The sequence below is a fragment of the Phycodurus eques genome, chromosome 17 (genome assembly GCF_024500275.1).
Source record: "Phycodurus eques isolate BA_2022a chromosome 17, UOR_Pequ_1.1, whole genome shotgun sequence".
Classification (NCBI taxonomy): Eukaryota; Metazoa; Chordata; class Actinopteri; order Syngnathiformes; family Syngnathidae; genus Phycodurus; species Phycodurus eques.
In genome coordinates this window covers 2808831-2824089 of record NC_084541.1, presented here as the reverse complement: position 1 = coordinate 2824089, position 15259 = coordinate 2808831, and the positions used below count along the sequence as shown (strand labels likewise).

The window sequence follows — 15259 nt, the reverse complement described above, 5'->3', positions numbered from 1 at the left end:
GACAGTTTAGGCAGTTGCCAACTGTGGTTGATTGGCAGGCTATGCGACCTGTATGTATCATGGTTAACCTGCCTGTCACATCCATAATAAACACTGACTAAGCAGGCAGCACAGGACCTCATCTCCCCCTTGTGTTACTGAATGTGGACTGCAGAAACAGGCAGATGTGATTTATCTGGTTTTCAAATCTGATGTTAGCAAAACCCAGTAACGTTAAATTCATGCGCTACAATTTATGACTCGACAACGGCTCGATTTTCCTGTCCTACATTAGAGATTCAATTATGACGTTAGGAAGATGTGAAAGCCCTGTTCTGTGCAATTTGAGGATGAGACAAAGGACTAGAAGGGCCATTTATTTAAAAAAAGGGGGGGGGGGGGGCTATAGACAGACATGCACGCAATGTTGGGCCACAGATTCAACCTTGATTTTCATCCAGTAGTTTGCCAAATCTCTCTGTAACCCACACACATCAACTTAGCGATCACAGCCTGGATCAGACAAGACAAAGGTTATGCGTCTGAAATTGGCTTCAGTAAGGTGGAGATAACATGACATTGAAAATGTTGCAGAAGAGACACTGATAAAGCCTCCATCATGAAAGCAAGTGTTGGACACAGTACTGCTTCATGTAAACCAACATTGGCTTTGACACGAATTAGTCAACTTTGAGCAGCCGGGTTGATGGGTCATGCGTGCGTGTGTGCGCGTTGACAGTAACCCACCACCTGTGACTCCTACTCACCATCAAACAGTAATGGGTCAGCTGTGTAAATACATAGGAGGCGTGGGGGAAGAATGTTATAACCGAGGAGATTAATGGCAGAGGGTGGGTGATGGGGTGAAAGGGCCAAGCGCTGAGGTTGGTGGCCGCCACTTTGTGCTACTTTGATCTGGGCTCTCTATGATGCCCATAGTGTGGTATGAAGCGCTACAAAGGCAAAATCTTAGAAGAGCTACACAATGCGGCACTCATTCCAAGTTGGTGGGCTTTTACAAAAAAGGTAGAAAACAAGGATTATGTGATTTATTAGCTGATGTGAGCACTGAATGGGGCTTAAAGAATGTTTCAGTGAGCAGAAAATATCAGAGACAAGACTTTGAAAGCCATCTTTGTGACAAAAGAATGGAGCCTCCCATGTTGTGGTGCGGCTAAGCAGAGCCTTTGTGTGGAGCAGCTTTAATAAGTATCAAGGTCTGGGGGGAAAAGGAAAAGAAAAAAACTGCAATGGCGAGTGATGAAAAACAACAGCAAGAACTGTCTACAAAGAAAATCTAAGCCTTTAAAGTTAGTTTCTAAAAGGAAGAAACAGTATTGTATTGTAGTGTAAAAGTCAGACGATAATTCCAGACCTTTTGCCGCAGTTTTAACCCCTGTATCTGAACAAACAATACGGTTTATTTGCATATTTTCCCCGTCCCCAGGAGCGTCACATTTTCCTCTATCACTCACCAAAATGGTGTTATATTTTAATGAATCTTTTGATGGGTTCCATTTTGAAGTGGCAACTTCACATTTTTAAAACAAATCCATACAAATTGAAGCCTTTGGCTCAGTAGTCAGACCTGACGTGCTCCAGTGCACGCCTGACGAGCACAAAAACATTATGCTGAAAACGGGGCATAAAGTAATGCCTACGATACAGCCTTTAAGTTGAAGGCGATCTACCTGGCCACTGAAAAGGTTAGATTCTGACCCTTATTTTGTTGTGGCAAGACTAGTATTATTTTTGCTTCTGTGTCACTTTGTGCTGTTTCCACTTCCAACATAAGGGTGGCAGTTTTTGTTTTCCCTTGTATTTGTATGTGTAATACTGTATGTTTGTGCAGCTTATAAACCGGTGTGACTTACAGTATGTGTGGTTCTATCATCTTACCGCTGATATTTACGATTTCTAAAGGACCCTAAGATTGCCAGGTAGCAAGAAGGGAAGTGTTGCAGCATTTAAGGAAGATAGTTGCATGTTATGATTCAATGGGACCTGGCAGACGAGCAGTATACCGCTGATCGTGATAAAAAGGTCTTGCTTTAACTTGTTTTAATGAGCTTGTTTTTCAAATCTGAGGTTGATTTCCAACCAAACTTTGCAGATAACAAGAGGTGCTATGGTGATCTCACATGATAGAAACATGATGACGGCAAGATAATTGGGAATTATATCTGAAATGTTAATTCACCACAGGCACATTATTAGTGGGTCATCATATATACGGAAGAGATATTGATTTTTTTTCGATAAAATAATTTCATATATTCTCAGCACATGCCACCACAACATAAACGTCAAAACTAGCACACACTGACCACCGTCGCTGTCCATGAAAGTCCGTGTGTTATTTAGTAGGATATTTCCTGGTTCAGGGAGAAACTAACTCCACTAACCAACTGATAACCGAGTTGACAAGTCAGGTTAGAAATAAGCTTCTCCAAAAGGGGAAAAAAAAAAAAAAAGTCTACCTGCAGGATAAAAACACAAAAGTGTCACTGCCTCGGGCCACTTCGACGAGCAGCAGAGAACAGGGAATGCTTAAGAAGTCAGTATTTACAATAAACACAACATCAAACCAGGGATCAGAGCTCCGCTTTCACAGCTGTGTGGCTACCAATTCCAAAAATGTTAGATACGCTTTCGTGCGTTTCCTTTGTATCCCACTAGAGGATATGACAAAGGGGGGAACATAAACAATGGATCCTGGATCCATTTTGACAGATGGGATATTTGTCCTTCTGCACCGCTCAGTTAAGCAACCAAAACGTTAAGAAACAATACCTGGTCAGTGTGTGTGTGAAATTAGACCTCACATTAGCCTTGGTGATACAAGCTCTTAAATCTTGTTGAGCTTTAAGTGCAACAGACTCAGAAAATGCTTATTAGTACAAAAGCATAGGCACCTCAGCGCTGACCGCAGCAATTACCACCCGCTGGTAACATCGCACCCCAAGTCACAGGTTTATATATTTTCTCAAAAGTAATGTAAAATTCAAGTTATCGTTCTCAGAACCAACCAATTCACTAATTGAAAACATTGAGGGGGTGACTGAAAAAAAAAAAAATAAGCATTTAAGTTGCCTGAGGACAACCATTATCAGCGCGATCAAATTCATTGTTGGCGTGTGACGGCTCTCACCCGCACGGTGCACATTGCTGTGGTTCTCAGCTTCTCCTCAATCTCCTTCCCAATCTTCTGCACTGTAACTTGGGTCTGTTTGATGGCTCTTTGGGCTGTGTGGAGCCTGCAGTAAGACAAAAAAAAAAAAAAAAAGTTCAAGGTCATTGTTCCAGCAAACCTATGACCACTATTAATTCATTCCCTGCATAGTAACAGTGAAAACGCCACCTACGTCCTAGCCATCTGATAATTAGTAGAAGTCACTGAAGTCAAAGTGTATTAACCAGTGAAAATAAAAGTTTTTTTCTGCATTTTGATCTAGATTCACATCAAAATGCAATGGGTACTTCCTTGGCCCCTGTATCAGGTTTGGTGGAAATTGGTCACAAGTATAAACAGTGCTAATTAGGTCTGGGATTCTCTCACTACCACATAACTCAATTACCGATGCATTGCAATTGCGTTCTTCTTCGTACTACAACTTAGTAATAATAATAATGCGTCATATTTTCCTTTTACTAAAACAAAATGCATAAATTATAGTCTAACATTTGTCAACTAATCATTTAATTAGGACTGCAAATACTTAAGACAACAGTAGTGTTTCAATTGTATGTATTCAAATTCTGGCCAAAAAAAAAATAAAGTGTTTGTGATACAGTCAAGGGTCCATCGCAATCTTATCACACACAAATCAATTCACACGACTCACGTCAATAAAGCAATCGAGCGCTTGTGACGTGTGAGGTGGTCACTTTCCTCAGAGCCACAGCAATAATGTAGGGAGGGACTTAAATACTGTATGTATTCATTAAGCAAGAAAGGAACGACAAGAAGCTATGCACACCTCAGGCTTAGATGACATTTCTCCATCATAATCAGAAATGTAAGTTAATAGACTGCAAGTGAGAGTTATTCACTCAGATGGCCTGTTATGTTGGAGCTGTGGTTCACGTAGTTATGCACCCCTTTATTAATAAATTCAAAATTATTTGGAGTTATCTGGAAGTCTGCGTAGTAGACCCAACAGTGGGTACTTGATCACTGCTCCTTCCACCACACGCTGCAAAATCTACATCAGCGGAGGCTGACCTGCTCTTGCTCTGTTGTCAGACATGTTAATGCTTGACTGTTGTACGAACGTGAACGCATGCAAGTATGTACTTGTCACGCACAATAAAGTTGGTGTCACAACATCATATGTTTTATATAAGCCATCCATCCATTTTCTTATTGGGGTCGCGGGTGTGCTGGCACCCTGAACTGGTCGACAGCCAACCGCAGGGCACATATAGGAAAACAACCATTTGCACTCACATTCACAATTCTGGACAATTTAGAGCACAGGTGTCAAACTCAAGGCCCGGGGGCCTGATCCGGCCCGCCACTTGGTTTTATGTGGCCAGTGAAGGCAAATCATGTGTGTCAACTTCCATGATTCTTGTTCAAATCTGCACCGAAATTTCAGTCAAATATCATAAATGATAATGTTGAGATACTGCAAGCATTTTTGTGTTACCAAAGATGAACAATAGTAAACCATTACCCTTGATTTCTGATACCAAAACTAGTTCATAAATTTTGTGTGTAAATATGATGAGGCGATACCAATAGTTAGCAGACTCCTCATTACCAGTTAGTTCCCTGTTGTCACTATAAAAACACAAGACAGGAGTTGGTAACTGTGACACGGGAGTAAGGGTTTAGATCAGGAGTGATGTGAATAAAGTTTTCCATTTGTATGGACTTTAAGTCTTAAAGAAGTTAGTGCTTACTTGAATTAGGTACGAAACAATCATTTTAAATACTTAAATTATGCTGGGATAATTTTAAAAATCTTCAAGGGATTTTTTTTTTTTTTTTAAATTTTTTTTTTTTTTTTTTAGGTGAAACTATTGGGAGTTGCCTTTGATATTGTCTCTCTCCTGCAGCCAGCTAAGCCAGAAAAAAATGTAAACGTAAATAGAGTTTTTGGGAGGACACCTGCAGTAAAATAATTTCATATTATATGACCAATCTTTTTAATCTGGTTGAGGTGACAGTGATGACAGTTGAAGATAGTGGTTTGGAACATCAGGGCAAATCTGTTTTGACAGCTTCATATGTTTCGGTGATTGCAATGAGATAATCCGATACTGCCTTTTCCCCCCAGGTGAGAACAGTTATCTTCTCTCTCGTTTTCACGACAGTTATCTTCTCTCTCCTTTTCACGCATGTCTGCCCCCATCGTTCCTTGTGTCTTTGCCTTTTGCCTCCCGATCAGGCCCAATCACACAACCTATGAACCAAAATGAGGCCAGTGTATACCGGCATCTGTACCCTCAGCAGTTCAATCACTGGGCAAGTCTCCAGAGACGTATCCTCACTAACCATGGCAACTTTCTTTTTCCAATGCAAGAGAGACACCAAACAACTATACCAGGGAGGATTTACAGGAAGTTATGACTATGGCTGTGCACTCGACCCTTGAAGACGATAATCATCTCAAAAACAAAAATATTTGTCCCTTTGACAGTGACACTTGATACAACCGGGTGTCAGATAAAGCCTGGGCTTGTAGAACTTCCAGTTCAGTTAAATTTTCCATTATATATATAATTTTTAATTGTATTATTATTTAATTTTGTTCACGAGCCATCGAACATTTTAATTTGAAGGTGCCATATTTTTTTTTTTTTTTTTTAGATATTTCTTCAAAGATTTACTTCTACAGAATGTGATGGATTATTAGCAATACTGAATGGCAAATCTTTTTGAACGTTTTTCAGTTTCATACTATGGGGCGTGGCATGGCACCCAGATTCCATGACTTGACCACAGCTCTTTATCAAACCCACTGTGAATGGTGAAAGCCTTGTCCTGCACACAACTATGTGTCAAGATTCCTCTTTTGGTAACAGCGGCAACTAGTGGTGGCAGGCAATGTCTAAAAATTACAGGTGTTATCCATTAAACTACTCAAATCAAGAAGTTTAATTTGATTACTCTCAAATTCCGACAGGGAATTTAATACAACTGGAGATTTTTTTTTGTTAACATAAATTAAGCAATCTGTAAGAATCTGAAGAGTACAATAAGGCAAAATAACAAAACAAAAATAATCTTACCGCGGAAAAACATGTATTTACACCGCTCAAGTTGGTGTTGATATACAAATTTAGTTGTTTTGGCCTCCAACTTGAGCTAGGCCCATCTCCACCTGCACCCGATGCCAGCTTCAAGCTGTGCCACATGAATAGCATCCTCCTCTTTAAGCACTCTCATTCTGGAAAAGAATTGACTGAAATCGTTGTCCGTTTCACTTCATTTTTTTACCATTACCAACTTCAAAATCTAATCCCAAATGCATCATCCAGGAAAATATGACAATATTTTTCTGTTTTTATTGACCGTTACTTCATTCTGTGTTGTGACATAACCCTTAACATCGCATGTTCTCCCCGTGCCTGCGTGGGTTTTCTCCGGCCACTCCGGTTTCCTCCCACATCCCCAAAACATGCATGGTAGGTTAATTGAAGATTCTGAATTGCCCTTAGGTGTGAATGTGAGTGCGAATGGTTGTTTGTTTATATGTGCCCTGCGATTGTCTGGCGACCGGTTCAGGGTGTAACCGGCCTCTCGCCCGAAGATGGCTGGGATAGGCTCCATCACGCCCGCGGCCCTTGTGAGGATAAAGCGGTACAGAAGATGGATGGATGTACTAACTGATCAACTCTTGTCGCCGATGTTACGTGTGCTTCGCGGTTCCACTGGGACCACAACCAGGGCCACGACCCGCAGCACCTCAATGCAAAAATGTTGCTTAAAATTAAGAGTAGCAATAGAGGATGTCCGCTCCAGAGTTGGGTAGAGTAGCCAAACCTTGTCCTCAGGTAAGAGTACTGTTACTCAAGTAAAAGTAATCCTCCAAAAGAAATTACTTGAGCAAGAGTAAAAAGTACAGTGAAATTATTACTCAAGTACTGAGTAAAGAGTGAGTAACTTCTGATTTATTTATTTTTTACCACAGCATGAACATCAATAAAAATAAAAAAAATACAAAATATGAATGTGCAAATTCTGATGTTGTAGTGTGTGTCTGTATCTACGCCGATCTGATCGGTGTTATCGGTATCGGTTGATACTTATTTTAATACCTTTGCTTGATACTTACATATTCTGGAAATGTTTAGTGCAAACTGTCATAATTGCCCCAATGACAGGATGTTTGTCTTATTTTGGTACCATCTAACTTGAACCATACAAATTTGTAGGACCTGGAGGTAAAATGGATGTAATTAACCTAGTACGTAGTCTGATTATATATACCAAAGGGTATTCCTTGGGGAAGCACTGTGGTTATTGAAAGTAGTGCTCACATTTTATTGATACTGAAAAACAAACTGTTTACCAAAAGATGTCAGCACAGTATTTTGATAGGCCTTAAATGGGTGACACAGGACTTCACCAAGATATCCACTCAACAAATCTTCATCTCCCTCTGGTGGCCTTAATTTGTACAGCATCCTTTTCCAGTAAAGCATTTAATCAACCATGCAAATACGGTAACAATCGAGTGTTTATGGAAGTGGACTACTAGAAAATCTTATTTCATACACAGAACTATTGTTACAGTTTTATTAGTCTTCCTGACTTAAAGAATCAAGGGCAGTGATCCTTCACAAGTTGGCTACTGTAACACCACCCTCTACTCAACAAGCATGAAAGGCTCATTTGCAACCCAGCCTATGAGTTCTTTGGTGAGAAAATATTTTCCCGGACTTCTTCGAATTACTCTGCGATTAGCTGGCAACGGGTCTAAACCCCGCCTCTCGCCCAAAGTCAGCTGGGATTTGCTCCAGCTTACCTGCAACTGCTAATGAGGGCAAGCACCATAGAAAAAGCATGGATGGATGGACCGCTTAGATTTCTTCTTATTTCTATTGAATGCGCCTGCTCTAGTCTAGCTCACAAAGCCCAGCCAAGGTCGACCTTCGACTTATTCAGAAATGAGTCAAACATGTTGTACATTGCAGCAGCAAAAGGCTTCATCCTACACAAGTGTGGCTGGCTCCATGGTAAAGATGAACATCAATTAGAAGACAACATTTAGGCTTTACACGATCAGGATTTTTGGGGCAGATCAGCGATAACCGATCACAAGATGGAGCAATGTGTCTATTTACTATATATACTTGTGTACTGTATACTGAGTATCTTCAAAAATATTCCCTCGTTAGGTCATGTATTCGAATCAGTCAGCTCAAACCAACATTACAACATGACAGAAATAATGGGTGCTCACTTACTGTCATTAAATTACCTCACAAATACCGAAACTTTAGAGCAGAATTCGACAGAACGCCGGCATGTTTATGTACAACCGTTAGTGCTAGCACATAGCTTGCTAGGGTACATAACATTTTGTTGCCTGCTTGCGAGCGGAACCCTATTAAAAGTACGTGAACATAGCTCAAGCAATCCTTGAGTGAACGTCTTCTCCCGAGCACCGGTGACCACCACCACGCATTTTTCCCCATTTTTTTATTTTTTTGACCAAAACAATACACGCACGATCGATTGTTGTTGTTGTTGTGGTCGTGGTAACGAGTGCATCCGGTCGCGTTTGGGTTGACAAGATAAAGCCCAGTGATGGTAAAAGACAGGATGCGGTGGTATCGGAATCGATTGTATTGTAGTAGTCTGACACAGTGCAATCGTGAAAGACCGAACTTGTCTTGTCGTCTGATCCACGCATTGTGTGTAGTCTGTCTCAGATGTGTCTGTCCCACACCGCCGACATGTTTTTTTTTTATAAATTATAAATAACTTTACTGGCGGTCAGATATTTATAGTACTACGTCAAAGGAAACGCTACAAGGCTAAAAATAAACTCTCTTTTGGATTCAAATATACTGTACACGATGGTGACGCGGAGTAAATGTCTTTTGCTGAGCCAATCAATGACGTCATTGATCGGATTGGCGAATTATGACATTAAAGCCGATCAACATGAAATGCTAGTTATCGGCCGATACCGATCAAGCCGATCAGATTGGTGTAAAGTCTAACAACAATATTGTAGGATTGTTGCCAGCCAATCACATTCAATCCAATCTGCTGTGTGTATGTGATTATTAAAAATATCACTCATAAATTAGCAGTATTAGATTTCTGCCAGTCAAAACGTCAGTCACTGGATATTTTAAAGAAATTATTTAATTTGTATTAATATTGTACATTTTACAATATATACATATATATATATAATTTCAAATAAAATAGGTTGTGTGGCTGCACAATATTACAAGCATCAGAATTTGTTTTATGTTTTATTATGCATAAAAAGTGGCAATCATTTTTATTTTAACCCATAACTCAGATCCGCCCCACACTATACCCTCTGTTTCGTCCCATAGCAATTAATCCTACCTGAGCAAAGAGAAAACACTGTAGGAATTTCTGACCGAGCTCTGGTCAACGTGAAGTAGACTATTTTTCTTCCGCTCCGAATGATCCTGCAACAGAAAAATGTCAACGATGAAATGTGGCACACTGTCACTAACCATCGTGCAAGAGCTCTCTGGGAATGGACAAAAACCTTGTGATCAAAGTCAGCCGCATAGTAGCCATCATTCAACCCGAATATGATCTCATTTGTGTTCCTCGATCGAATCTGTGGAAATAGCAAAAACACAAGCTCACTGTAGAAATGCATATATTTATCATTATAAATATAAAGTTATTGGAAAGTGATATCCATGTTTTCCATCAACATACAATAATATATCTCACATTCGACAAAGTTTACAATGAATACATTATAGTCTTGTGTGTAGTGGCTGACCTGCTGTCCTGTGTATCTGAGGCCATCCAGATTAACCTTCCATTCTATGAGGAGCTGGTACTGTTCCTCCTGTCCTCCCCAGATCCTTACCACGAAGCAAGACACTGAGGTGTCCAGAAGGTCCGGCAACATGCCAAAGTCCAGACTCCTCCAAGTAGGATTCTTTACAACACACATAGAGTACACGTCATATAGAGTAGGTCATCTCTAGCATATCACTGCAACTTGCATTCAAATGGAATTGATCCCCTTTTTCCCAACGTATGCCTTAAGAGAGAAAGGTTATAATATTACAGTAGTGTGATTATTTGACAGAATTGCATCCATCTGTCAAATATAATATCTTAACGTGGCTGTTCTGTCAGGTTGGATGGTGAATGTTGGTGGGCAGCCATTTTCACGTCTTTCCAGAGACGCTCAATTGGGTTTAAATCTTTGGGCTTTGGCTCGGCCATTCAAGAAAAGTCACGGAGTTGTTCTGAAGCCACTCCTTCGGTATTTTAGCTGTATTCTTAGGGTCATTGTCTTTTTTGAAGGTGAACCTTCGACCTAGTCTGAGGTTCTGAGCACTCTAGAGAAGGTTTTCGTCCAGGATATTTCCCTTTACTTGGCCGCAATCATCTTTCCTTTGATTGCAACCAGTCGTCCTGTTCCTGCAGCTGAAAAACACCCCCACAGCACGATGGTGCCACCACCGTGCTTCACTGCTGGCACTCATGTAGGACAGGTGATCATCAGTGCCTGGAGAAAGTCCATTGTTCAAATCCCTCTCATGGAGGGAGAGCAGAGGACACTCCTGAAGAATACAGCCCAGGACAGAGCTCAGAACTAGTGAAAGTCACTCACTCGGGAAGTAAAAAGCCATAGCTGAATGAAAACAGGAAATTTCGTCAGGAAGTATTTCTCAAGAAGATTGATGACAGAATTGAGAAAGAATTCTCGAAAACTTTTGTCAGCAACAAAGTTAAATCGTTTGAGGTGAAGTTGAGCAGAGTCATGACTTCCTGTAGTGTTTACATACACAGTCTTGTATCCCAGGGGGCACTAAGGAGCATGCCTGAAACCAGCTTAGGTCAGCTCCTGACCAAACAGCAAGGCTGACAACAATAAGTCGTGCTGACCTGGAGTACTATTGGAAGTTCACCATTTTTCACACAAGTGGACCCATTTTAAATACAGACACCCCAAAGTGTATTAGAGCCACATAGAAGATTTGTATGGCAGTAACATGGTGAGAAAAAAGTTGTAAAGTTAAAAAACCACTGTACCTGACTAATGAACTCATTGACCACCAGTCACTGGGACCACATTCAAAAGGCACTTTGGCCCCTTGTTACTACATTCTTATCACAACTGTATTGCTACACTAACACATTTTCTGCCCCCGTCCTTATTTCAAGGACTGTGCTTATTTACACCAAACTTAATGGAGTGATAACATGGAACGATAAATAGTTTGCCCAAAAGGGATTACAGTGGTGCCTGGAGATACAACTTGACCCAATCTAAGAGTTTTTCAGAATCGGAATCATCTTTATTTACCAAGTAGATCAAAAACACCCAAGGAATTTGTCTCCAGGTAGTTGGAGCCGCTCTGATATGACAACAGACAGTCGATTGACAGAATAATTTTGAGACATATAAAAAAAAAAAAAAAACACACAAAAAAAAACAGTCACTTAGCAATAAAAGGTTGCCAGTAATGCCGGTACAATTTATCTTTTTTTTTTTTTGACAATTGTGCAAAAAGATGCAGAGTCCTCCAGCAATTAGAGCAGTTTGAAATGACTAATAGAACAATAGTCCGGTGCAATGATCATTGTGCTCGTGATACAAGCCGTCAAATGGCAGATTTACAATTTTTTTTTTGCTTTGACTTGTCAGTTTATTATAATAAAATTAAAAAAATAAAAATAAAAAATAAAACGAGAGCTACAAGCGCTTTATGGTGGCAGAAAACTCAACTCACGTCACAACACTTTTAGCAAAGAGAGCAAAGAGAATTTCACATTGTGTACTTCAGACAACCACATAGTTTTGCCTTGGGAAAGTAGGCTAAGCTTCAACAAACAAGGCAAAATGCCATCGATGGGCTCATGACAAGCATTGGTGTCACGGTGTTGATTCTCAACTGGTGGGTCGGGAACCAAAAGTGGGTCGCAGACGGGTAGTAAAAAATGTAGCGCATATTACAGACTGTCAAATAAATTACGATGCACAGTAGAACAATATTTAGAATATTATAATTAATTATTATAGAGTGGGGCTGGGGGGGGGGGGGGTTCTCATTAAAACACACATTACAAAAAATGGTGGTCTGAAATGGATTAATGGCATTTCTATTCATTTCAGTGGGACGTTATTAACATTATAGCAGCATGAAATAAACTTCCCATGTCTGAATAATGTTGGGTGGAGATACCGCTCTATCCCTGAGTGCCCCATGAGAAAGGGTTTTCAGTGTAAGAATGACATTGTAACATGTAACAGGACAAGAATAAAGCCTCATGTTGTAGACAATCTTATTTTCGCTGCTAAATCAAATGTTTGTTAAAACTAGATAATCTACCTGGCATGAACCTGGATTGCTATATACTGTATGGAGCATTTTGTTTACATTTTCATGGACTAAGGTTCATTTTGTTTGGAAGTGGCCTCCTTTATTCATCTTATGGTCAGTGCAGTTTTTTATTTTACATGTTAATCCCAAAGAAAATATTTTTTTTTAGATTGGTGACGTTAAATTGTGGAACATTTGGATTTTATTTTAAGGCCATATTGCCAAGCCCAGCCTATGGTGTTTTAATTACAGTATATGCTTTTATGTAATGATCAGTGACACACATACACAGTATATCGAGAATGAAAGTGTGAAGAATGTAAAGACAAAACATACTCACCAGTGAGTCACATATGACTTCGCTCTTGTAAAAATCTAGAAAGAAATTAAGAAACAATGATTCAAAAGGGCAAATACAAATGAAGGAAAATGAGTTATCCAAATAGCTTCATGTCTGGGATTTTTTTTTTTTTTGTTTTGTTTAATTTTGTGATTGTTTGTGTAAATTTGCTGGACAACATGTGACAAGACAATAATGATGTTTTCTCCCGTAAGGCCAACTCGCCAAATTAACACTGACCACTAGAGATGCGATCTCCTATACAGAGATGGAGGGTGAAGTATGTGTCCAGTAGTGGGGAACCATTTTTGTTGACGATGTTTCTTGCTGCAATGCTCCGCAGATGACGCAATCGTCTCTGTTGGACAGACAGAATAAAACGGAGCAGCATTAAGGGAACAGAAAACATTAAAGCCAAAAATCCCTAATTCCATTATAGTTAGAGGATAAAATAATGGCTAATTTGAAAACGCAGAACCATCATTATGTCCTAGGACAAATGGCGACACAGAAGATAGTTACTTAATCAATTCAAATAACAGAAGCATGACATGTTCCGAGTGAAAAGACATACAATCATATGAGACGTATTCACGTTTTAGCACAGAAGCGCTATGGCTTTTATGACTGAATTACGCAACACTTCATCTTTAAGTAATGATGCATAGTCACAAGGAAATTGCTAGAAAATATACATTGTTATGTGACCTTTAAGTCAACTTTTGATAGTCTTAAACATAACATGTCTGTGTAGATTCACGGATATCCAGGTGATGGTAATCTGCAAAAGGTCGAATCGCAGCAACTGGACCTGAAAAATAACATTACAAAACCAGTGTGCCAAAAGCTGGATTGCTATGTAGGTGGCAGTGCCAACTGGTATTACATAGGACATGAGATTTGAAAAATACAATCTATCAAGTCCCTGCTTTGGGGAAAAAGTGTTACAATGGTGCACAATGTCCCTGGTGAACAGTTGGCTCAGTTGCATGCCTGCAGTCATACTGAGATTAAATGGAAGTCATGGGATCCCCTATATGACATGAGTCACAAGAACACCGATTGTTCCACAAGGAACTTTCAACCTCCCCTTAAAAATGTCAGTGCGCATGGATGAATGTGAACCACAGCCGGAGACAAACACTGTGAAACTTCTGTGAGAGGAAAAATGACCAACGCCAAACTTGGTGTCCTTTTGCGAATGAAAATGATCAGATACATCTCAAATTTACATTTTTTTTTTTTTTTTTTTAACCAAAAGGTTAAAACCCTGGTCAGGTGACTAAAATGGCCATTAAAAGTATGACTTTGTGTGTCTGTGCTGTTTATTCAGTCTCAACTAATTTTGTGGCCAGAACAAGAAAATGATGACCGCTATAAGAAGTTGGGCTACCTTCAGTCAGACCCCAGCTATGGGACAACTTCAATGAGAAACATTCCAACAAATACTCTCCCATGAGTCCCATCCCTTGATTGCAATGCTACACACTGAAATAAAATTAATAAAGCTTAGCCTGGCTGGCTAATTTCGCTAGCCAACACCACAGAATTGCTGCACTACTTCAACTGTGCTAACATTTGCTGGACAGATTGTCTATGTATTGTACTCTACTTTTTTTTTTTTTTAAATTGTTTTTCCTCTTTCACTACAAAGCATTTCATGTTTAATTGTTAAATCGGTACAATATTGTTCCTGAAATAAGGGTTTGTAGTTTGAAGTGCGCACGTGCAGTATTTTGTGGCCTCGAAAACAATTTGCAAAATTATGTAAAACTTCCCCATAGTCAAGCAAAGAAATACTGCCAAATGCCGCACTCTAACCTCCATATTAATAAAATCACCAGACACACCAGTACATTTACTTTTACTGTTACGTATATCATTGGGGCAATATTACTGTGATATCCCATATGTGTAAGAGTTTTTTAAAGATTCATAGGTGGTTTTGAAAACGTGGAGCTCGCATGCTTATCCACTCTTGGTGGAGGTGCAACGTGTTTCTTCTTGCCCTTAGAATAATTATGTAATTCAGTCATGCAAGCGAGCATGTGACATCAAAAGAGATTTACGCAGAGCATTTTATTAGACGGTCACTTGACCCGAATTAAACTACAAGCGACTGTACTTCTTATCAAGGCTGACTTGTCATTCAAATACCACAACTTTTTAGCTAGAGTCAGACATCTAATAACACAATCACACCAAACTGGGAGAACAATTTAACTGAAGAAAATATTGGCAAACAATGAGAGGGTGCTAATGTTTCAGAGGCACACGTTCTGTACTCCCCAATAAAATCTATTTCTAATCCATTTTGTTATTTCAAAATCGATTTTTCATGGGCTAGTACAGTGTGACTGAAAACTCAGAAACTCAAGTTATTGCTGCCCATGTGACTGCGGCACACGCAAGTATCAATTG

General features: G+C 39.7%; 1 protein-coding gene across 3 annotated transcripts in view; it reads right to left on the bottom strand.

Moving 5' to 3' along the window:
• The window catches only part of uvrag (UV radiation resistance associated gene), an 82620-nt gene that overhangs the window by 66271 nt on the left and 1090 nt on the right, over nucleotides 1–15259 (bottom strand). For all 3 annotated transcript variants that reach the window (XM_061702065.1, XM_061702066.1, XM_061702067.1), the window contains exons 2-7: nucleotides 13079–13196; nucleotides 12839–12873; nucleotides 9939–10100; nucleotides 9693–9767; nucleotides 9524–9609; nucleotides 3131–3236 (exon numbers count right to left, since the gene is read on the bottom strand). In XM_061702065.1, coding sequence (XP_061558049.1) covers nucleotides 3131–3236; nucleotides 9524–9609; nucleotides 9693–9767; nucleotides 9939–10100; nucleotides 12839–12873; nucleotides 13079–13196 — 582 coding nt within the window. The remainder of the gene's footprint in view (nucleotides 1–3130; nucleotides 3237–9523; nucleotides 9610–9692; nucleotides 9768–9938; nucleotides 10101–12838; nucleotides 12874–13078; nucleotides 13197–15259) is intronic.